The sequence below is a fragment of the Castor canadensis genome, chromosome 7, assembly GCF_047511655.1.
Source record: "Castor canadensis chromosome 7, mCasCan1.hap1v2, whole genome shotgun sequence".
Taxonomy (NCBI): Eukaryota; Metazoa; Chordata; class Mammalia; order Rodentia; family Castoridae; genus Castor; species Castor canadensis.
This window is the reverse complement of record NC_133392.1, coordinates 27,945,373-27,970,309: the sequence shown is the minus strand read 5'-3', so window position 1 is coordinate 27,970,309 and position 24,937 is coordinate 27,945,373. Positions and strand designations below refer to the sequence as shown.

Here is a 24,937-nt window from a genome sequence, read left to right as displayed (position 1 = left end):
TCTTGAACCTGGTCATTTCCTGCTTAAGCAACTGTGTGCTTTGCGGGGTTTTTTTGTTTGTTTGTTTGTTTGTTTGTTTTTTTCCCATACTGGGGTTTGAACTCAGGGCCTTACATGTGCTCAGGCATGCACTCTACCACTTGAGCCACTCTGCTAGTATCTCTGTGCTTTAGTTTCATCCTTTTTTATTCCTGGGAGAAACTACTTACACACTTACATAAAGCACTGTGCTTTGAAAATACATACTATGTTTGAATTTAAATCATACATTTTTCTGCCCAAGTTATATGGCAGAAAGGAAGTAAATGATGTTGAAAGCATACACTTTTGTATAAGTAGTGACTGATCTTATTTTTAAAAGACATATAGAATATATTATGCCAAGCTTAGAAAGAATACATGAAAACTCACTTTGCTCAATTTTCTCTTCCAGATTATGGGACATAGAATGTGGTGCATGTTTGCGAGTGTTAGAAGGCCATGAGGAATTAGTGCGTTGTATTCGATTTGATAACAAAAGGATAGTCAGTGGCGCCTATGATGGGTGAGTTTGCTATCAAAGTTAAAAAACAAATCCCTCTGAGGACAATGGTTCACTGCTGTAATCCCAGCACTTGGAAAGAATAGTGAGTTTGAGGCCAGTGTGGGCTACATAGTATGACCCTGTCTCAAAAAATCTTAAGGGCTGGGGGTATAGCTCAGTGGTAGATCATGTGCTTAGCATGTGTAAGACCGTGGCTTCAATCCCCAGTGTTCCCCAAAAAAGTCTACATCTTAATTCTTTCTGGTTTGTGATGTTAAATGTAACCTTCCCTTGTCTCTAAAAGCTTATGTATTTTACAAAAAGGATCTAACTTTAATCTGTGTATCCGCTGTCTTTTGTATACTCTTTTCTAAAATATTCCTCCAGAAAATTACTTGTCTTTAAAATTGTGAAGATTCCACTTCATTTTATTGCACTCATCTTCACTCTTTTGATTATTTGATTATATGTCTATTTTGCCCTATAAAGCAAAGATCCAGACAAACCCATTGTAACAGGATATGCATATAAAATGGTAACTTATTTAATAAAATGGAAACACTAGAGGGTAATATCTTTGAGACTTAGAGTAGTAAGATCTTAAATTTTGATCTCTTTGACTTTGATCTCTTCAAGCGATTCCTATAAGTACCACTCTCCCATCGTTACTTCTACTGTTTCATTTATAATGAGTTATTTTTTTCAGTGTAATTTCCAGTTGTTGTAGATCCATTTGTGTTATGAATGAATCCAATGTTTTGCAATACCACGTACAGAATAAGTTTGTACAAAGTATGTTCACTTAGCAAGGACCGTCTTCTTTTTTCTTACCAAAATGCAGGGGGTAGAAGTTATTGGCAGCTTTTTTTTTTTTTTCATATGTGCATACAATGTTTGGGTCATTTCTCCCCCCTCCCCTCATCACCTCCCTTCCCCCCCACCCCCTCGCTCTCTCCCCCACCCCCTTGCTACCCGGCAGAAACTATTTTGCCTTTATTTCTAATTTTGTTGTAGAGAGAGTATAAGCAATAATAGGAAGGACCAAGGGTTTTTGCTAGTTGAGATAAGGATAGCTATACAGGAAGTTGGTTCACATTAATTTCCTGTGCGTGTGTGTTACCTTCTAGGTTAATTCTTCTTGATCTCTAGTTCCTGGACCCCTTCTCCTATTGGCCTCAGTTGCTTTAAAGTATCTGCTTTAGTTTCTCTGCGTTGAGGGCAACAAATGCTGTCTAGTTTTTAGGTGTCTTACCTATCCTCATACCTCCCTTGTGTGCTCTTGCTTTTATCATGTGCTCAAAGTCCAATCCCCTTGTTGTGTTTGCCCTTGATCTAATGTCCACATATAAGGGAGAACATACGATTTTTGGTCTTTTGGGCCAGGCTAAGCTCCCTCAGAATGATGTTCTCCAATTCCATCCATTTACCAGCGAATGATAACATTTCATTCTTCTTCATGGCTGCATAAAATTCCATTGTATATAGATACCACATTTTCTTAATCCATTCATCAGTAGTGGGGCATCTTGGCTGTTTCCATAACTTGGCTATTGTGAATAGTGCTGCAATAAACATGGGTGTGCAGGTGCCTCTGGAGTAACCTGTGTCACATTCTTTTGGGTATATCCCCAAGAGTGGTATTGCTGAATCATATGGTAGATCAATGTTTTGCTTTTTAAGTAGCCTCCAAATTTTTTTCCAGAGTGGTTGTACTAGTTTACATTCCCACCAACAGTGTAAGAGGGTTCCTTTTTCCCCCCGCATCCTCACCAACACCTGTTGTTAGTGGTGTTGCTAATGATGACTATTCTAGCAGGGGTAAGGTGGAATCTTAGTGTGGTTTTAATTTGCATTTCCTTTATTGCTAGAGATGGTGAGCATTTTTTCATGTGTTTTCTGAACATTTGAATTTCTTTTGAGAAAGTTCTGTTTAGTTCACTTGCCCATTTCTTTATTGGTTCATTAATTTTGGGAGAATTTAGTTTTTTAAGTTCCCTATATATTCTGGTTATCAGTCCTGTGATGTGTAGCTGGCAAATATTTTCTCCCACTCTGTGGGTGTTCTCTTCAGTTTAGAGACCATTTCTTTTGTTGAGCAGAAGCTTTTTAGTTTTATGAAGTCCTATTTATCTATGCTATGTCTTAGTTGCTGTGCTGCTGGGGTTCCATTGAGAAAGTTCTTACCTATATCTACTAATTCCAGAGTATTTCCTACTCTTTCCTCTATCAACTTTAGAGTTTGTGGTCTGATATTAAGATACTTGATCCATTTTGAGTTATAGGGTGATATACATGGATCTATATTGGCAGCTTTTTAAGTATCATAACATTATCTTAGTACATGAGCTACCTATACTGACACATTAACCCAACTCAAGCAGCAGGAAATATAGACAACTCACTTTCTATGCTTTGAATTAGCCATCACTGTCACATCCTTGGGAAACTGTTCAGGCTGTAATATCATATTCCAGCAGGTCAAGGTTACACTTTTCTGGCTCTGACCTATACTGACTTTTTTGGGGAGTTTTGATTTTAGAAGGGCTAGATTTCTCTAACATGAGGTTTTATTTTCTAAACATGAGGTTTTGCTTACTATAATGCCCAGAGCTCTTAAATGAACTCGTCTCCCAGTACATGTGACCTGGGCCATTCTTAGAATAGACCACACAGAAGATTCCTCAGAATTGAATGTTTCTAGGTCTAAGTGACCTCTTACCATTAAGAAGTCTATGGTACAGGATTTCCTCTTGGCCCCAAAGTGTGGTATAACTTTATGATTAATTTTCATTTTGGTAAAAGCTAACCAATTTCTCATTTTTAGGTTAATCATATACATTTCCCCTTGTTAAAACCAATAGCCTCTACCAAAGAAAGAATGCAAGAACCAAGTCTCCAAAACAAAAAGTTTATATGTATTGCTGTTAGCTGGATTTGTAATATAAACTATATTCATCATTCATAATTAATTTTTCCATATGTTCCCTTTACTTTGCTTTTAACTAAGACTTTGGTCCCCTTTTTGATCTTTAGAAAAATTAAAGTGTGGGATCTTATGGCTGCTTTGGACCCCCGTGCTCCTGCAGGGACTCTCTGTCTACGGACCCTGGTGGTAAGAGCTTTGTTGTTTAAAGGGAGTTGGAGAACATATAGGGGAAGAAATTGAATGTTGATGTTGAATGTAGAATCTCAGAAAATCTACTACTAAGTGAAAAGGCAACCAATGCATGCAATAAAATATGTTTCTACTGCACTTTTCATCCAAAAGTGCTTTAGAGACTATACAAGGAGAAGAATGTGGCAGCTGTTTAACAGCTGCATGGCAATACTACAACAGTATAGTACAGGAAGTTAATAAGAATTCTGTATCCACCAGAAACAACAGGAGGTACTAAGGGAGAAAGAATATAATTACTCAAATTGGAACCTGTCCAGAATCTGAAGACCTGCACACCTGTGCCTGCAAAAAGTGTCCTGAAAAATCTCCTGGTCAGCTTGTTCTGCATCCCACTTGAGGGATGGTTCCTCCAGTAACTTGAATCTCATCTTTGTTATTCCCTGTATACCCTCTTTTCTGAACATCTTGACATTAGCGGAAAGAAGTGAGTCAAAAGAAGGAATGTCACCTTCAAAAGCACTAATTATTTACCTTGTTGTTAGCCAAGGGCCCAGATTGACAAATGCTGCTTTGGTCAGAAAATTAAGTGGAGTACTAGTGCTGGCAGAATCTTGTACACAACTCAGGGAAAAGATGAAAGCAAGCATTCAAAGCCCAAGTTAAAATTCTGACTCAGTTTTAGGCAATCTCAGTGCTTGAGAAGAGAGGTTACATTTCCTTGTTGTGTATGAAGCACATTTTTTCAGCAACAGACGTGCTTTACCTTCCTGTTTCACACGTGTTTTTTCAAATATGTAATTTCTGAACTGGACATGGCTGTGTATGTTTTTAATCTCAACTTTTGGGAAGCTAAGGCAGGAGGATGATGAGTTCGTGGCCACCTTGGGCTGCATAACAAGACCCTATCCGGGTGTGGTGGCTCATATCTGCAATCTCAGCTACCCAGGAGGCAGAAATGTTTGAGACCCTCATCTCAATCAATAAGCCAGGCATGGTAGTGCAGGCCTTGGCTGAGAGCGTGGCTCAAATAGTACAGCACCTGCCTAGCAAGCCCAAGTCTCTGAGTTTGAACCCCAGTACAGACCCCACACACATACACACACCCCAAAAAAAGTGCCAAGTGCTGGTGCCTCATGCTTGTAATCTTAGCTACTTAGGAGGATGACTTCAATTCCCAGCCCAAGAAAATAGTTCATGAGACCTCCCCATCTCCAGAAATGGCCTGGAGGTGTGGTTTAAGCAGTAGAGCACCTGATTTGCAAGTTCAAGATCCTGAGGTCAAACCCCTGTCCCACCAAAAAAAGGAAGTGCATTCAAAGGCAAGACATAGTGGTACACACCTATAATCTCAGCACTTGGGAGGTTGAGACAGGAGGATTGTGAGTTCCAAGGCAGTCTGGACAACATAGCTAGGCCCTATCTCAAAAGACAAAATAATAAAAGCCAGGCACCAGTGGGTCACACCTGCGATCCTAGCTACTCAGGAAGCAGAGAGCAGGAGGACCACAGCTCAGCAGCATAGTGGCTCAAGTGGTAGAGTGCCTGCCTAGCAAGAGTGAGGCCCCAAGTTCAAACTCAAGTACCACCAAAAAATAATAACAATAATAAAATGTGTACTTTCATTCATTTACAATTACTCTGACAAACTGGTGTAGGGGGGTTGTTTTTATTTGGCAATGCTGGGATTTGAATTCAGGGCCTTGTGCTTGCTAGTTAACTACTCTGCCCCTTGAGCCATACCTCCAGCACCCAAGTCTGGTTTTTGAGATATGATTTATTTATTTTTATTTTATTTTTCTTGCAGTACTAGGGTTTGAATTTGAGTCCTCGTGCATGCCAGGCAAATACTTAACCACTGAACTACATTCCCAGCCCCTTGCGGTATGATTTACGTGCAGTGAAATTTACCCATTTTTTAGTGAGTTTTCCAGTTGTATAACTGCACTGCAGTCAAGATGTAAGATCCTTTCCATTATTCCCAGAAGTTGTTATGCTTCTTCACTTCAGTATACTCCCTCAACTCCTATCAACTGGTCCTTTGATTTCTTTCTCTTTGGTTTTAGTTTGTTACGAATATTATATAAATCCTATAGCACGTACCCTTTTTTTTTTTTTTTTTTTTTTTTTTTGGTGATTCTATGGATTAAACTCAGAAGCTCACACTTGATAAGAGCAAGTGTTCTACCACTTTAGCCACATCACCAGCCCTTTTGCTTTTAGTTTGTTTCTCAGATAGGGTCTTTTTCTCCTTGGGCCAGCCTCAGACTATGATCATCCTGAGTACCTGGCACCACAGGCTTATGCCACTTCTCCTGGCTCATTTATGAGATATGGTCTTGTTAACTTTTGCCTTAGCTGGCCAAGAACTGCAGCCCTCCCATTTCCACCTCCTCCTGAGTAGCTGGAATTGTAGGTGTGTACCACCACACCCAGATCAGCATGTAGCCTTTTATTTTTAGCTTGTTTCACCTCATTTGAGATTTATGTTGTTGCACATATCAGTACTTTGCTTCTTTTTATTTCTGAAGAGTATACTATTGTGTAGATGAACCAGGTGTTTTATTCATTGACCAGTTTAAGGACATTTGGAATGTTTCTAGTTTTTGTTGATTCTGAGTAAAACCAATGATGAAATTCCTCTAACAGGTTTCTATGTCCAGAGTGTTTTCATTTCACTTAGAAAAGTATCCAGAGTACAATTTCTGTATTCTATGATAAGTGTGTGTTTAAAAGAAACTATCAAGATGCTTCCTAAAGTAGCATTTTGGATTTTACACAGGCAAAGCATTTTGAATTTTTTCTAAGTATATGAGAGCTCCATCTTTTCATATCCTTACCAGTACTTGGTATAGTTGATGTATGTTTTTTTTAATTACAACCATTTAATGTGTAGTGATACCTCATTGCTTTAATTTGCATGTCTGTGATGATGCTCAAAATTCTTTCATCTGCTTATCTTTTGTGAAGTGTCTATTCAGTTCTTTTGACCATTTTATTTATTGAGATTTTTTTAAACATTTATTGAGGTAATGTTAGCATATAATAACATGGACATATTAAAAGTGAACAGTTTTTTTACTTGTATACCAATGAAGCATCGATAATGAGGATATTTTCATGGCCCCTCATAGTCCCTTCTTCCCATTCCATCCTAGTTCCCTGTCCCCAAGTCTCTAAAAAACCCCCACTCTGCTCTACATCAGCATTAATTAGTTTGCATTTTTAGGGTTTTATAAAAATGAATCATACAATATATACTTTTTTTTTTTTTGCCTAACTCTTTTCACTAAGAGTAAAGTCTTTTGGTATTCACCCAAGTGGTTCATATATGTCAGTAGCTTATCCTTTGTAAAACTGCTGAGTAGTAAGCAGTTCATTGCATGGTTATGCCGTGTTTATCCATTCACCAGCTGATGAACATTTGGGTGTTCTCCCATTTTTAGCTATTGTAAATAAAGTTTCCATAAACATTTATGTACAAGTCTTGAGATAGACATGTATTTCCATTTCTCTGAGGTAGATGAACAAGAACAGCATGATTAGATCATACGTAAGTATATACTAGTATTTTTAGAAACTGTCAAACTATTTTTTATGTCATAGTACAGCAGCAGTGTAACATCCTCACCAATATTTAATAGTCTTTTTAATTTTAATCATTTTAATAACTGTGGTGCCAGGAGCATTACCTCATTGTGGTTTGTTTATAATTTTTGTTTTTTGGGGGGTGGTGCTGGCATTTGATCTCAAAGCCCCACAATTGCTGCAGGCAGGCACTCTACCACTTGAGCCACCCGCCCCCCAGCCCACATTGTGGTTTTAATTTGTATATTCCTAATGATTAATAATGTTGAGCATCTATTCATGTGTTTGCCATTCATGTGTTGAAGTGTCTATTCAAATTTTCCCCCTTTTTTTTGAGTAGTTTTTTACTAAGTTTTGAGATTCTTTTTCCATAGTCTACATTACAAGTTAGTATTCAAGTATGTAATTTGCAAACATTTTCTCTCAGTTCACGGCTTGTTTTTCATTCTTTTAAAAGTAGCTTTTAAAAAGTGGTTCATAATTTTTAATCTAGTATATCAACTTTTTCTATTATGACTTAAGTTATTTGCTACTATATATATTTTTTTAAATCTTTGCCTAATCCAGAGTCACAAAGATTTTCTTTCACAAAAGGGCCATGAGGCTATCCCACTTCTGTAGTTTTAGGTTTAAATTTTGGTCTGTGATGCATTTTGAGTTGAGTTTTGTATATGGTACAATGTATAGATCAAAGTTTTGGATTGTTTTGTTTTGCCTGCAAGTGTCCAATTGTCCCACTGTCATTTTTCCTCCAAATAGCCCTTGCAGCTTTATCAAAAAAAAAGAATTGAGTGCCTGTCAGAGAGGCTCAAGCAGTAAGAGTGCCTGCCTTACAAGCGTGAGGCCCTGAGTTCAATCCCCAGTGCCATCAAAAATAAATAAATAAAAACAAATTGACAATATATGTGTGGACTTCTGAGCTTTTTCTGTACCATCGATTTTTTTTTTTTCTTTGTGCTGGGGTTTGATCTCAGGGCCTTGCACTTAATGGGCAGGCACTCTGTCACTGAGCCATTTCCCAGCCCCTTTTTTTTTTTTTGCCTTTCTTGATCCAGTATAATTTTGTCTTTTTCAAAGTTTTTTATGTCCCTTGAATTTTAGAATCACTTTGCCAATTTGAACATCAGAAAGTCTGCTGGGATTTTTATTGGATTTATGTTGAATCAAGATCGTTTTGGAGAGAATTGACTTATCACCAATATCAAGTCTTCTGATCCGATAACAGAATATATATCTTCATTTGGTTAGGTCTTTTTAAATTTCCTAATAATGTTTCATAGCTTTAATGTAAAGAACTTGTATGTCTATTGTCACATTCATCCCAAAGTATTTCATATTTTCAAGGCTATGACAATTAGCAGTTTTAAACTTCAATTTGTGATTTTTCACTGCAAGTAGGGCTGGAGTTGTTTGTAGCTTGATGGTAGAGCACTTGCCTAGCATGCTCAAAGCCCTGGATTCAATCTCCATCTCTCTCTTATTTCATTACACTGGCTAGTATGCCCTGGTAGAGTGCTAAAAAGAATTGGTAAAAATGAATGTCCTTTTCTTATTTGTAATCTTAGGCAATAGACATTCATTCTTTCACTATTTTATGTATACATCTATATAGATATATGTCAGCTACAGGTTTGTCATGAACAACCATTATCAGTAGATTAGGAAGTTCCTTACTATTCCTAGATTGCAGAAAAATTTTTTTATTAGGAAGGTGCTTTTATCTGCAGCTTTTTGTATTTTTTGATTTTTTGATTTTTTGTTTTGTTTTTTTGGGGTTTTTTTTGCTTTTATTTTGTTAATTGGTATATTGATTTGAGGGGGGTAGTACTAGGGTTTGAACTCAGGATCTTGCACTTACTAGGCAGGTACTCTACCACTTGAGCCATATCCTCAGCCCTTTTGATTGGGTTATTTTTTGAAGAATAGGATATAGTGCTTTTGTTTGGACTAGCTTGTACCACAATCCTCCTATTTACACCTTCCACTTAGCTGGGATGATAGGCACATCCCACCATGCCCAGCTTATTGGTTGAGATGGTGGGGGGTGGGGAGTCTCACTTTTTCCTCAGACTGACCTTGAACCACAATCCTGCTGATCTTTGCTTCTGAATAGCTGGGATTATAGGCTCACTGATTTTTTTTTTAATGTTAAACCCTTTGCATTGCTAGTCTAAGCCGCACTTTGTCATGATGTATTATATGTTGTTGGACTCACTTTGCTAATACCGTTTTAAGAATTTGTGTCTATGTTCATAAGGGGCACTAGTCTTTTGCTTTATTTTCTTATGTCTCTGGTTATCTGTCATAGTAATGTTACTCTTATGAACTTATTTTGGGAGTGTTTCCACCTCTGTTTTCTAAAAGAGTTTGCATAGAAGATGTTATTCTTTAAATGTTTGATAGAAACTTACTAGTAAAGCACTGGAGCCTAGAGTTTTCTTTGAGGAAAGTTTTAATTGTAAATTCAATTTATTTATTCAGATTAAATGTTTCTTCTGGAGTCATTATTAATATTTTGTGTTTCAAGCAATTTTTCCACTTCATCTGTCACATTTATTAAAATAAAGTTACCCATATCTGAATGGTCAGTTAAGGCTCCTTTTCCTTTTTTTCTTTTTAAATTTTTTTCTTCCCACCTCCTTTTTGTTTCACTGAATTTTCTAGCTCCTTAAGGTGGAAACCTAGATCACTGATTTTAGACCTTTGTTTTTAATATAAACATTTGAAACTAAATGTGTCTAAAACTCCAACCACTGCTTTAGTTGTGTCTCTTAAAATGTCAGTTGAGTGAAGTTGGTTTATAATGATATTCAGAGCTTATGAATGCTTAATAATTTTCTGTTTGTCTTACCAGTTATTTAGAGGAAAATTTTGATGTCTCTCACTGTAATTCTGGATTTGCCTATTTTTCAGTCTGATGATTCAGGGCCTTGTGCTTACTAGGTAGGCACTCTACCATCTTGAGACCCTACATTTTGGCTTTTGTTATTTCTGAGATAGGTTCTTATGTTTTTACCTGGACCATGACCCTCTTATTTACACTTCCTGCTACTTGGGATCTCGGGCGTGTACCACCACACCCAGATTATTTTTTGAGGTGGGACCTCCTGAACTCTGCCTGGATCACTCTCAAACCGTGATCCTCCTGATTGCTATCTCCTGAGTAGCCACAATAAGCCACCATGCCTGGCCTCCCCTTCATTTTTCTTTTGTTTTTTGTTGGTGGTTCTGGGGTTTGAACTCAGGGTTTCACTCTTAGAAGGCAGGTGTTCTACTTGAGCCACACTTCCCAGCTCACCTTCATTCTTGAAAGATATTTTTGCTGGCTGAAGAATTTTATGTTGAGAGCTGGCTATAAATTCTGTTTCCTGGCTATAACTTTCTGTTACTTAAGTCACCTATCATGTGGTACTTTGTTGTGGAAATTCTAGCAAACTAATATACCATGCTATCACTAGTCTGGAGTAGCTATGTTTATTTCAGGCTGAGGAGACTTCAAAGCGAAGAATATTATCACTGATAAAGAGATGTTGTATAATGACAACAGGGCCAATTCATTAAGAAGATACAAAAATAAATAAATAAATAAAAACTATCTGCTGAAGACTCCCCAAAAAAAAAAAAGAAGAAGATACAACAATATTTAATGTGTATATACTAACATACAGAGCATGAAAGTATGTGAGGCAAGAGCTCAGTGCATGGCTCAAGTGATAGAGAGCTTGTATCATGTGACAAGAGTCCTCTTTTTAAGGCTGAATAATATCCCAGTGTATCTAATACCACATTTTAAGGATTCATCCATCTTTTTTTTTTTCCAGTACTGGGGTTTGAACTCAGGGCCTCACGCTTGCTAAGCAAACACGCTACAACTTAAGCCACTCGACCAGCCCCGTTTTTTGTGTGTATTGTATATTTTCAAGATAGGGTCTTACTATTTGCCTGGGCTGGCTTCAAACTGTGATCCCGATTTCTGCCTCCAGAGTAGCTAGGATTGCAGGCATGAGCCACCAGCACCTGGTAAATTCATTCATCTCTTGATGGACACTCAGGTTGCTTCAGCTTCTTGACTACTGTGAATAATGGTGCTATGTACATGGATATGCAGATCTCTTAAACTGGGCACCTGTGGCTCAGATCTGTAATCCTAGCTATCTCAGGTGGCAGAGATCAGGAGGATCAAGGCTCAAGGCCAGCCCACAAAAATAGTTCTTGAGACCCTATCTCAAAATACTCAACACAAAAAAGAGTTGATGGGGTGGCTCAAGTAGCAGAGTGCCTGCCTAGCAAATATGAGGCCCTATGTTCAAACCACAGTACCACCAAAAAAAACAAAACAAAACAAAAAAAATCCTGCTGTGAATTCTTTCAGGTGTATACTCAAAAGTGAGATTGTTACATCATATGAGTATCCTATCTTTAATTTTTTTGAGGAGCTGCCATACTGTTTCCCATAAAGGCTGCATCATTATTTATCCATTCTTTTCAAGATAAATGAGCTCACATATGAGCAGGTATGTTCACGAGAGATACTGGTCTATGGTTTTCTTATAAGTCTTTGTTTTTGTTTTTGGGGTTTTTTTGTTTGTTTGTTTTTGTGGTTGTGGGGTTTGAACTACAGGGCTTCATGCCTGCAAGATAAGTGCTGTACTGCTTGAGCTGCACCTCTAGTCCCTTTGTCTGGTTTTGGTATTAGAATAATGCTGGCTTTGTAAGTGGATTAGGAAGTATTCACTCTGCTTTTGTCTTATAGAAGAGATTGCAGAAAAATTGGTATGATTTCTTCCTTGAATGTTTGGTAGAATTCACTAGTAAACCATCATCTGGGCCTGCTGTCCTCTATTTTAAAAGGTTATTTATTATTGATTCAACTTTGATAGGTAAGAAATGTGTTCAGATTGTCTGCTTAAGTCTGAATTTTGGCAGATGGTATCTTTCAAGGGACTGGGCCATTTCATCTAGGTGATCAGATCTGTGGGCATACAGTGGCTCCAGAGTACTCTATTGTTATCTTTTTAATGTTCATGAAATCTCTTTTATTGCTGAGAGAAGTAATTTGTATCTTTTTTTTATCTTAGTCTGGTTTACTGGTTTCATTGATGCAGTCAAAGAACCAACTTTTGATCTTGATTTTCTTTATTGATTTCCTATTTTCAATTTCATTGATTTCTGCTTTTTTATTACTTATTTTCTTCTTACTTTGAACTTAATTTTCATTTCTTTTAATTTCCTCAACTAGGAGCTTAGATTATTGATTTTAGATCTTTCTTCTATTCTAATATATGCTATAAATTTCCCTCTAAGCACTGCTTTCATGCATCCCACAAATTTTAGTAAGTTATATTTTAATTTTCATTTAGTTCATACTCCTTTTCAGTTTTTCCTGAGATGTCTTCATTGATCCATATGTTATTTAGAATTGGGTTGTTTAATCTATACATATTTGAGAATTTTTTCTAGTTACCTCTCTATGATTGATTTCTACTTTAACTCCATTGTAGTCTGAAGATATATACCATCATACCTTTCCTTTTTTTTCTCTTTTTTTTTTAGGTGGTGGTACTGGGTTTAAACTCAGGGCCTTGCACTTGATAGGCAGGTACTCTACCACTTGGGCCACTCTACCAGCCCAATTTCTATTCATTTAAATTTGTTAAGATATTCTGTGACCCAGACTGTGTCTCATCTTGGTGAAATGTTTTGTGGGAGTGGGGGACGAATGTGTATTCTGCCATTGTTGGATGAAGCATTCTAAAGACATAGATTATATCCAGTTGAATAATGGCGCTATTGAGTTCAACTATGTTCTTACTGAATTTGCTGCCTGCTACATCTGTCTATTACTGTTACAGCTGTTGAAGCCTCCAACTTAATAGTGGATTGATCTATTTTTCCTTGCAGTTCTACCAGGGGAGGAGGGCAGAACTAAGGTCTGAACTCAGGGTTATATGATAAGTGAAATAAACGAGTCACAAAAAGACAACTAGTGTTTGATTTCACTTATATGAGGTATCTAAAGTAGTCAAATTCATAGAAACAGAAAATAGAATGGTGGTTGTGAGCATGGAAAAAGGACATAAGAGGAAGTTGTTTACTTTGGTAGAGTTTCAAATCTGCAAGATCAAAATGTTTTGGAGGTGCATTGTACAACGATTTTAGTCTACTGAGCTGTAGACTTAGAAATGGATAAAGTGGTAAATTTTAAATATTTTGCAGAAATTCTAATATCACTAACTACGTTACTAATTACAACTTTATTAAGTAGAATTTTTAAATATTTTTATTAAGATTTAAGTATGGTCCTGTTATTGTCCTTGTATTTAGTGACTTCACAATTTGTGAAATTATTTAAAAGGTAGTTGGCTGAACATGATGGTAACATGCCTATAATTCCAGCTACACTGGAGATAGAGATGGGAGGATTCCCATTTGAGGTCAGCCTGGGCAAAAGTTAGCAAGAACCTATCTCAAAAAACAAACTGGGAAGTGGAGAAGTGGCTCAAGCAGTAGAGCACCTGCCTTGCAAGCATGAAGCCCTGAGTTCAAACCCCAGTACCCCAAAAAATTATAAAATAAAATTAAATAAATAAAAGGTAGTTAGTTGTATGTCAATAAAAATAAATAACTCTAAAATTTTAAAAATTCACAAAATGTAAACAAATTCAATCTAGTAATGTATAAAGATTTTTCCAGGTACAGTATGTAAGGCTAATTCAACATTCAAAACTCAATTGATGTAATCTTACCAAGAAGCTGAAGAAGAAAAATCTCATGATTATATCAGCAGATACAGTGAAAGCATTTGACCGAATCCAGTGCCCATTCATGATAAAAACTGAGCAAATTAAGCACAAAAGGGAGCTTTCTTAAATTCATAAGGAAAAATATAAATTTAGACTACAGTAAAATATCACTTCAAGGGCTGGTGGAAAGGCTAAAATAGTAGAATACCTGCCCAGCAAGCGTGAGACCCTGAGTTCAAACCCCAGTACCACCAAAAAAGAAAATCCCACTACAACCCTACCAACATTAAGCTAAAATTTAAAAGATCAGCAGCATCAAGTGTTTGTGAAGATGCAAAGCAACTGGAACTCATATATTGCTGATGACGTACAAAATGGCACAACTTTGGAAACCCTGCTAATGTAGTATCTCCTGAAGCTAAATATATACTTCCTTCCAGTAGCAGCTCTGCTCCTAGGTAAATTGAGAGCATATGTCCATAAAAAAACATGGACATGATGTTTGTAGCAGCCTTTTTCTTTTTTGAGACAGGTTCTCAATGTGTTGCTCATGCAGACCTCAAACTGGTGATCTTCCTACTTCAGCCTCATGAGTGCTAAGATCACAGGCATGTACCATTGTGCCTGCTTAGCAGCTCATACGTCTACCAACAGGAGAATAGATAAATTTTAGTATGTTCATACAGTGGAATATCAACCAGTAAGAAAAGAAGAATGAGAGCTGGGCATGCTTCACAGCTGTAATCTCAGCTACTCAGGAGGCAGAAATTGGAAGGATCCCAGTTCAAGGCCATCCTGGCCAAAAAGATAGTGAGACCCCATCTCAACAAATAGCTGAGCATGGTAGATGTGCCTGTCATTCTAGTTTTGCAGGAAGCATAAATAGGATCACAGTTCAGGCTGACCCAGACATAAACTCAAGACTATTTTTAAAAAGTACCTAAAATGAGACTGGAGGTATGACTCAAGAGGTAGAGCACCTGCTTTGCAAGCATGAAGCCCTGAGTTCAAACCCCAGTACCACAAAAAATAATAATAATAAAATCAAAAAGGGCAGGAGTATGACTTAAATGGAAGAGCACCTGTCTAACAAGCATGAGACCCTGAGTTCAACACTTAGAACCACCAGAGAGAGTGAAGCAAGTAAATGAATGAGAGAGCGAGAAATGAACTACCATTGCACAGGTAGTAACAGAGAGGAATGTTATAATGTTGAATAAAAGAAGCCAGGCATAAAAATATATATATACTTTATAGGTGTGCTTATATGAAATTCAGGAATAGGCAAAAATTAGTAAGATCACACTGGAGTGAAGAAAATATTGACTAGTAAGGGTGTGAGAGTACTTTCTGGGATGCTGATCTTGAGCTGCTTAGTTACTGCCCATAGTGTGCTAAACTAGATTCATACTCACTTATGAGAGCCAATTGTTAAGTTGTCATGAATATGCAAATTAGTTGGCCATTTATGGGTAGCTTCAAATTGGTTGTGGTAGGAGTTTATACACCATGAAAATCTGTAAGTGGGTTTGGTGTGATGGAACATGCTTATAATCCTAGCTACTTGAGATACAAAGGCAGGAGGACTGACAGTTTGAGGTCAGCACTAGCAAAATTAGCAAGATGCTATCTCAAATACAAAAAACAAAAGGGCGAGGGACGTGGCCCTACGTTCAATCCCCAGTGCCACAAAAAGAAAAAAAAATCTATAAATCGTTTTACAAATTGATAGACCTGTCAGGCACCAGTGTCTTACACCTATAATCCTAGCTACTCAGGAGGCAGAGATCCAGGAAGATCGTGGTTCGAAGCCAGACAAATAGTTTCTGAGACCCTGTGTCAAAAAAAAAAATCACAAAAATGGTCTGGTGGCATGGCTCAAGGTGTAGGCCCTGTGTTCAAACCCCAGCACTGCAAAAAAAAAAAAATGACGAAGCTTAGTTGTTAAACATTTATAAGCATAGCACTTATTTTTGCTCACCACCCCTTTGCCCCTGATTGTAGAGACACAGATTAAAATTAAGGTCAGGTAGATACGAGAATATTTTTCTCTGGGCTGAATCAAGGACAATTAGCAGTAAAAAACTAGCTTGCTATTTGCCATCTTGCCTAAGTAGTACTTACTACTTTGTTTACTTTGTTCATGACATCAGCTGTCTGATACTTCATTTTGTCTTTAGCCATGATATGTTTTTGAGATAACTAAATAGTAGAGAGAAAATTATCAGCATACCATTGCCTTTGCATAGAGGTTCTTTTGAACATGATGCTAAATTTTGTATCCTTTGGTTTTGAGTAGTTCAAAATCATACCCTTTTTGTTTCTGCTTCTACAGGAGCATTCTGGAAGAGTTTTCCGGCTCCAGTTTGATGAATTCCAGATTGTCAGTAGTTCACATGATGACACAATACTCATCTGGGACTTCCTAAATGATCCAGCTGCCCAAGCTGAACCCCCCCGTTCCCCTTCTCGAACATACACCTATATCTCCAGATAAATAACCAAACACTGACCTCATACATGCCCAGGTATGGACAGAATTACGTACATACCACTATAGGTAGGAGATGGAATATTGCTGTGAGATGTCAGCAACACCTGGAAGTTTCTCATTCTCAGACCCTATGTCTCGCCAAACCCTGTAAAGCTGGGAACGCAGACAATGTGCAATGGGGCAAAGGCTACCCCAGCGGACACCGCCTCCAGTAAGGTAGCCAGTCTGCATTCTAGAGGGTCGTAGGATCCTCCTTGTATATTAGAACTAATCATTCTTTCAGCAGGATTGATATGACAATAAAATGAGGTTTGAATCAATTTGTAAACTCAGTAATGGCCCAAAGCCTATAATTTTGTAGTTTACAAATCAAACAAATGCCTACAATGGAGACCCTTTAAACCTACCAGGTAATCTAACATGTGCATGGAAATGTCTCTTGCTGAAATTTTCAGCTGACATCTCACAGTTTTGTTTTAGGCAGTGTCATTGGGTATAAATGGTAACTTTTTTATCCTCCTCCCCATTCTTCATTTCCTCCACAAAAGAGAATACCAGTGTTGTTTGTTTGTTATCTTGGCAGTATCTCTGAAGTTGGTGAAACTCTGTATCCTTTCCCTTTGGTCTCTGACCTCTCTGTGAGGCAGAGAAAATCCTAAAATACACAGGTCATCTGTATTATGGTGTATTCAGATCACACCTGGTGTCCTCCCCAGTTCAAATACATTAGGTTATTGAGAGTTTGGGAAACAATGGCACCAGCTACTAGGGAATGTTGCCATCATTAGGATTTCTTGTTTTCTATGCTTTCCTCAGTTCTTGCAACAGAAGTGAGTATTCACTTCTGTACCTCTTGTATTCCTTCTGAGGATTCACATTTCTGTACCTCTTGTATTCCTTCTGAGGATGGCTTTCCTCCGTGCCTCTACTTTCAAAGAGCACACAGTTGCTTGCTCCTCAAACCACATAGACTGTGTGCCCTTGCAAGTACATTCCCAGGCCTTCATTTCCTGATGAGTGAAATGAGGGAGGCTGAACCCATCACACAGGGCTCTATGGAAACTGTATGGAGTACTGTTTTTACAATTCTTAGTGCCTAGCACATAATCAACCCTCAGTAAAAAGTGGTAATTGTTGAGCTGAGGCTATAGCTCAGCAGTTGAGATCTTGCCTGCGTTCAATCCCCAGCACCACCCAAAAGCAAGTGGTCATTGTTATTGGTACTATAATCATCAGGTACCTATCCATGCTTTTTGCCCCAAGTTTCCTTTTCCTTAGAGTTTTGGCATTTTGATATTTGGAGTGTTAGCAGGGTTACTGGATATTGAACTAAGGATCTCACATGTACTAAGCACATGCTGTACTATTGAGCTACCTCCAGCACCCTCCTTTTTTGTGGCAGTACTTGGGTTTGAACTCAGGGCCTCATGCTTGCTAGACAGGTCCTCTACCACTTGAGCCACTTAGCTAGTGGGTGTTTTTGAGATAGGGCCTCATGAACTATTCATCACAGGCTGGCCTTGAACCTCAGTCCTCCTGATCTCCGCCTCCAGAGCAGCTAGGGTTGCAGGTGTGAGCCACTGGCACCCGGCCATTTTATTATTCTTCCCGTTTTATATCTCCTTCCTCCTCTTACCCCTACAACATAGATATCCCCTAAGAGTCTGTCTCAGGCACTTTTTACTGTCTAAGCTCCCCTTTTTTTTGGTTCCCTTATCTTTTTCCAAGGCTTTAGCTGTCATTTCAATATAGATGACTCTTTAAATTTATTTCCAATCTTACCCTCTGCCTTAATCTCCTTGCCACCATCTACTCATCTGTCCTTGATGGTACCAGGAGCACTTCCAGTGCTGATAACCCATTCTTCTAGACAGCAGAACAACTTCTCCCATCTCCTCTACTGCTTGGTCACTCTTCTTGGTCACTCAGGCAGATTCCCAGAGCTTTTCCCACCTGCTTTGTCATTCCATGGAGCAGGTGAAAGCTTGACACTACCCCAGCCATTCTTAACCTGAGAATGTCAGCAAGCCCCACTCTGTGTGCATCCCCAGTCAGACCAAGGAGCCTCTAACAGAAGCTCTTTTGTACTGCATGAGCAGAGAGCAGTCCTTGGGAAGGGTCCCACACCTTTTCCCAACTGACAGCTAAGTGAATGTTCTTTTTGTCTTAGAGCAAGTGAGAAATATAAGGAAAAGGGCTAATGGCTTTGCTCTGTTTTCACACAGGACTCATTAAAGTTGCGGTATTTAACATATCTGCCAAAACCAGGATGAGCAACAACAGCAACAATCAAACTCCTACCCGGTTTCCCCAGACCAGTGAGGAGCAGGGCTTTGAGACTCCTGTTGGGACACAGTTGGTCTGCAGCTGGCCAGGATGGTCTGCTCAGCACAGCCGACTGCTTCAGTGCTGCTATCAGAAGATGTCTTCTATCTTGAGTGATTGATTGGAACTTTTAAACCCTCCTCTCCTCTCCTCCCTCTTCCCCCTCTGCACCTGTTTCTCTCTCACTGGGTTCCAGACAAAGATGACTTATAAATATATATAGTGTTTTGCCAGAATCTCTCTTGCTTTGCCATTAAGCAGAACTAGTTTTCCCATATGGCCCACTTCAAGGGGACAGGAGAAAGAAGCTTCCAGGCAGACAGCACCTTGTGTCCCCTGTGAACTGCAGGAGTGGTCCTGTGCCCTATGCCTGGCCAGAGCAGCCCAGCCACTATGTGGAGCCCTCTGCACAACTTCAGGAAGAGAGAAAAGGAGAGGGGGTTGGGTAAAAGGAATACACACACTGGAAGAACTGGGCCTGCTGCTTCCCTCCACTGTCTGTTTCTGTCCCTCTTCCCTGCTCCCCACAAATCCTTTTCAACCTGAGAAGGCATGTGAAGAGAGTGTCTGCAGCTAGCATGACGCAGAGCCACTAGAAAATGTGACACTTGGAAGAGTTATGTGTATACGGTCACAGTTTCACACCCAAAGTGACCCTGAAACAGCAGTGGATTCATAGACATGACACTCTCATCATATTTTCAAGTCTACTCTCATCCCTTTCTTCCCCTTGCCTGTAGGGGAGGGAACAAAAATGTCCTGGGCACTGACAGTGGCTGCTTCTCCTGGACTCAGCAGTGTCCTCGATTCCATGTAGATTGTGGAAAGAAGCTGCTGATTGCATTTCCTCTCGTTAACAATTAGATGTGTAATAAAAAGCATTGTGCTTCATCTTCAATCACTAGCAAGGCTTGGCCTACAGAAAGGCTGGAAGTGGCCAGAGCTAGCCATTTAGTGTATTCTGTATCATGGCTCTCATCTCTATTTCCTCAACCGATCCTGTGAGCACCTAGGCGCCTGTAACTTCCCAGACCTCAAATGGAGTAGCTTAAGAGATGGTCAGGAGTGAAAGCTGATTCATTTATATCTAGGCCAGTAAATATCATCTCTCAGAAATCAATCTAACCATCTCATCCTTGCATTGCAGAACCTTCCTTCTGCTTCTCTCACATCCAGTAATTTGCAAAAAGGCAAAGCTGCCAGAAAGAGATGATCAGGGTGAAGTTTGGCACACAGGGTTTACTAATGAGGCAAAAACTGCCTTCTCTTTCTTTTTCTTCTTCCTCTTGGCCTTATTTTGCTCTCCACTTTTCCCAACCAATAAAATTTCTCTGGCAGTTGGTGAACAACATAAACAAATGGACCTCCTCCCAAGGACCAGACTAACCCAGCCACTTGGAAGGCAGCTGTGTGGACTTTCTAGCTGGTGGACTCCAGGTGCCACACAAGCCTGAGAGCACTGTAATTGCATCTCCAGCATGTTTCCGCAGGCATGAGTGGGCCTGCCAAGGGGTGGCCTGGGCATACCCTTAGGCTTTGAGGTCACAGTGCATTCTCCTTGTTCCCTTGGAAGCTGAGCCTTTAGGCCCATGTTTCTGTTTCTGATCCACACAGTTGGGTTTAAGAAAGCCACTTTTTAACCAGCTGCTATAAAAACAGCAGAATGGGAGCCAGTTTTAAGTGACCTGTAGCCAGGCCACCTTTAGGTCAGCCAAGAGGGAAAGGAAGAGGGGCATCTTCACTCTTCCCTCTAGTTTGCAAGAAATTCCCTTCCTAAAATGTACCTAGACTGAATGTTGTTACGCATTGAGAGGCAGGTTATGCATATGCAGTGTTTTCTTTTCTGCTTTATGAATATTTTTAAGCTTTTGGTCTCAGTTACACTTCCCAGTGTACTGATACGCTGTTGCCTGGAAAATTTCTCAGTATAATTTCCTTCCCAACTATCCAAATGCTAGAGTATTGTTTTCTACTAGCCACTATCAGGGTTCTTGTCTGTTATGTTGACCGTTAGCTTTTTTGATTGGTTATGGATTTTACTGCAGATGAAGATAGAGGGCTGTCAGCCCTGAAAAACACACAGGTCAGACATGAGAGAGGCATGGGTGTGAGGCTGTTTCAAATATTGTCTGATAGCCATAACTTTACTAGCCCTTCTGTTATATGCTGCTATTCAAAAGTGGGAGCAGGACTGGTGGATGTAGCTGAGTGTTAGAGCACTTACCTAGCATGCACAAAGCCCCTGAGTTCAGTCCCCAGCATGGGGGGAAGAAAAAAGGAGTTGTTGAATATTCATTGGTGCCCAGGATTTTGCCTCCCTTCTAGGTTCGGCTGAAGGTGCACTGTACCTAAATCAGTTGTGAAACTCATCCAGTCCATTGTGCTTGAGATCAGGGGTGGGCCCTACAAATGCGGAGTCGTTAACTCAGTTGAGGTTATTCTCCAAGTTAGCCTTTCTGCTACTGATAGAAATGGGAATGAAGTTAAGTGGTCTGAAAAACTTGAATCGTTCACATTTCTCAGCTTTGGGGGTCATTTACCAGTTCATTGTAGAAGAAATAATCAGGTAAGTAGTTCATTTCCAGAGAAGGTAAATCCCACTTACCATCTCTGCATGATTTCAGTGGGAATTGATTATCACTAATCCCCAACTGGGCTAGAATAAATGTAAAGTTTGACCTTTTTAAAAAGAAAAGCAAAACAAAGTCTCCACACATTTAAAGGGACAGCAGAAGACACTGAAGGTGTCTCTTTGCTCTGAAATTAAGTGTCCCCATTTGTAGATTAGTGTCTTCACCAAAATCCATGCTCCACTGGACAGCCTGAAAGACCCCTTTCTTAAAGAGGGACTGAAGCCCCCTCTAAGGTGGGTAAGGAGCATGTGCACATGGTTGTGCCTGCTGTGAACATGTGTGACCTCTCAGTTCACACTGGGGCTGCTTGGACAAGACCAGCATCCCTTGCTACTCATGTATGTATGTCAGTGCTGAGAGAATCCTTTTACTATTAAGTGCAATTTGAAAGTGGATGTGAATTATGGATGGGAGACCTTTTGCACTTGTCCGTTGGCTAAATTCTTTCTGATTTGTCCTAACCGTAGAGACATAGATTCTTGACAAGTAAAGTCTGGCCCTTACAACTTGTTTCTGAGCTGGAAAAGACACTGAGACTCCTAAATCATTCTGTAAGAAAAAAAAAATTTTGGTACAATCTAAAACTGCAGAGAAGGAAATAGGCACTCATCCCTTGCCATCATCCCTTTGCCATCTTGTGGTACCAGGGGTCTGAACATCTACAATTGGTCTACTCCTAATTTAACACTTGATTGTGTGGATTAGGGTGTAGAAGATTGGAAATAATTTGGGCTGTTTTTTTTTTTTCTTTCCTAGAATTGGATTAAATACCTTGGTATTAATTGACCTTCTTAGCATCTTCCTTTTGCCTTAGATGGTGATGCCTTTCAGCCCAGAAGTGGAAGCAATCCAACCCAAAATACTGCAGGCCTTAGGATTTAGATTGCAAGCTTGATTCTGAAGTAATCCAGGATACTTATGGATAGAACATGAACTGTGTAGATTCCTGAACCCTGGGACTGACGTACTCTTTGGTGGTTAGGTTTACCATATAACCTTAATCCACCTTGCTGACCTCCCTTTCCTATTTGGATAAGTTCAACAGACTTCCCAAAGGCTACCAGTGGGGGTTCATCTCCCTATGCTTCATCCACACAGCTGATCATTGACAGTCCAGAACCCTTTATTCTAACCACAATCTCCATCAGTGCCAGAAAGACAGCCATCTCAGGGGAATAAAAGTGGGTTTTGCTTCTGGTTATCTTTGATCTATAGTTAATTTATGATGTCCTTAGAGCTGTGGGAAGAAAAACCAAAAGAGCATGATCAGCACTGCCTGATTTTGGGTGGAACTTACTGCTTTGATATCTAGAAATCCTTTCTAGTCCAGCACCTATGATCAAAAATTTCTGGAGGCAGGTGACATCCAAACCAACCCAGCTGGCTCTCTTAACTGCTGAACAGGTGTGTGGGTAAGGGTGTGCCTTCCATGGACAGTGAGGGAAAAGACCAACCAGGAGGTTAAACCTCTGGGTACCAAGGAAACTAACACCTTCCCAAAGTAGTGATTGCTAAAGCTCAAACACTCATCTAAGGGACATTCAGTGGACTCCAGTGGTGGGAACAGGCCTGGCAACACGTGAACTTCCCTGAGAACTTTTGTTGGTTCAGCTCTTTGTTCTCTAGATTCTTAAGTACTGACTGCTTTGACTTTTGTGATTATGTTACGGTGATGTATAGTCAATGTACCAATATGTTCACAACCTAGGATCATGGTAACAGAATGTGTTTATGGTTTTTTTTTAACTGTTCAGAAAACATAAATTACAAATACAAGATTAAAGTGAATCTTCTAAGTGTCTTGTCTCTTTGACCCAACATCAAAAGGACAGTAAGTTTTTCGCTGTACAAATCTAAGGAATGCACAGTAGATTTAAGACAATCTCACATGAGAAAAGGAGAGCAGGTGAAATCAGGACTGGGTGATGTGAAGAAATACGGGGACCCTGGCATGCAAGTCATGTTCCATATTGGATCATATTGAAGCCAAAATGATGTCTACTTTGCAAGCTGGTTATCATAGCCAACCTGAGTCCTTAATTTAAGTTTTTCTCTGTTCCTCTAGGGGGGAAAAGACAGGTCTCCTCTACATCCCACTTGGTCTTATTGCAGAAGAGTGAGTTTGCCTTAAGAAGCATTTCCAGAGGCTCCACAGGCTGAGAGTTGACCCACCTGAGGGTGACCAGTGCTGCTCCCAAGTGAGCAGCACTTCTCCTGGTAAATGAGTGTAAGGAGGTAGGTAGGCCACCAGCATGAGGCTATCATTGCTAACATTGTAACCTGAGCCTAAGCTTAAGTTTGTGGGCCTTGCCTTCAAATAAGTGTCAGATTCCCCCAGGAATGGAGGTTTAGGGTGTGTCTAAGGAAACAGCCCTTTAGCTACCTTTCCTGATGCCAGGCTAGGCCTGTGATCCCTCTCCCCCATAAACCTGTGGCTGTGCTGCCATCAACAGTGACTGAAGGGAGGAGACCTCCCTTCCTGATTTGGCTATTGCCAGTTAAAAGCATTTTATTAGACTGCTAATTAAAGGCACTTCGTCAGCAGCGGGAGAGGCCGGTGGTGCCTGGTGAGATGGAGCTGAAGCCAGGAGAAATTGTTTTCCTCCCCCCATGGAAGCAGAGTCTCTTGGAACTGTCTTGGTCTCCCAACCTCTCCCGCTCAGCCTACCACACCCTTTGCCTTCAATTCACAGCTCCAAGGGGAGTGAGGTCATTACCAAGCCCAGAACTAGAGCCCCCATCACTACCTCAGGCCACAGGAGTTCTGAGGGACTGCTGAAGTCCCTGGACACCTCACCCAGAAGCCAACTAGCCCAGTGGGGAGAATTCTTGACACCACTAAGGAATCACTCCCCAAGCATCTGGTGTGAATGTCACATGGTCCCTGTGAATGAAGCCATCGCCAGTAGTCACCTAGCAAACAAAATGGCCAGTTATTTCATCATATGCTATGAATATCCATGCCCTCTTCCTCACCATAGGCTCATGGTATTATGTAGGACATGTGACTTTCCTACCAATCAGGGACTGTCCCCAATCCCTTTGTAAGAATGGAACCCACATAGACCCTGAGTGGGCCCAGGATGGTTTGTTGTTGAGGTTTTGTTTTTTTGTGGTGCTGGGGCAGGACCTCACATATGCTACATAAGTGCTGTACCATTGAGCTACACCTCAGCCCTTGGGGGCTCATGGTTTTAGAGTCCCAGCTGCACCCAAGAGACTCAGCTGATTCTGAGCTCACCTCAGACTTGAGGCACTTCCCCTGGATGGCTGAAGCAAGGCCCAAGCAAGCCCTTTCCTCCTGCCAGAGAGGAGGACCTGGCTGTGACCTAGCTCACGGGGGCTGGCACACAGGGTCACCAAGGACACCCTCTCCTGAGCCCTCCTCACCCCTTCACTTAACTGCAGAGTTAGCACCAGCCCATGCTGGGAGGGCAGATTTATGGCTAGGCCTGCCTCCCTCCATTTAACCCGAGGCCGGCCTGGGCTCCAGACACTAAATTAGATTTTTGACAA

General features: G+C 40.1%; 1 protein-coding gene across 11 annotated transcripts in view; it reads left to right on the top strand.

The window, feature by feature from the left end:
- The window catches only part of Btrc (beta-transducin repeat containing E3 ubiquitin protein ligase), a 168,412-nt gene extending 145,203 nt beyond the window's left edge, over positions 1–23,209 (top strand). For 10 of the 11 annotated variants that reach the window (XM_020171250.2, XM_074078475.1, XM_074078472.1 and 7 more), the window contains 4 exons: positions 434–544; positions 3,557–3,635; positions 16,305–16,497; positions 18,689–23,209. In XM_020171250.2, the coding sequence (XP_020026839.1) occupies positions 434–544; positions 3,557–3,635; positions 16,305–16,466 (352 nt within the window). In that variant the 3' untranslated portion in view covers positions 16,467–16,497; positions 18,689–23,209. The remainder of the gene's footprint in view (positions 1–433; positions 545–3,556; positions 3,636–16,304; positions 16,498–18,688) is intronic. The other variant, XM_074078476.1, reaches the window with a different exon arrangement.
- The last annotated feature ends 1,728 nt before the right edge of the window (positions 23,210–24,937 follow it).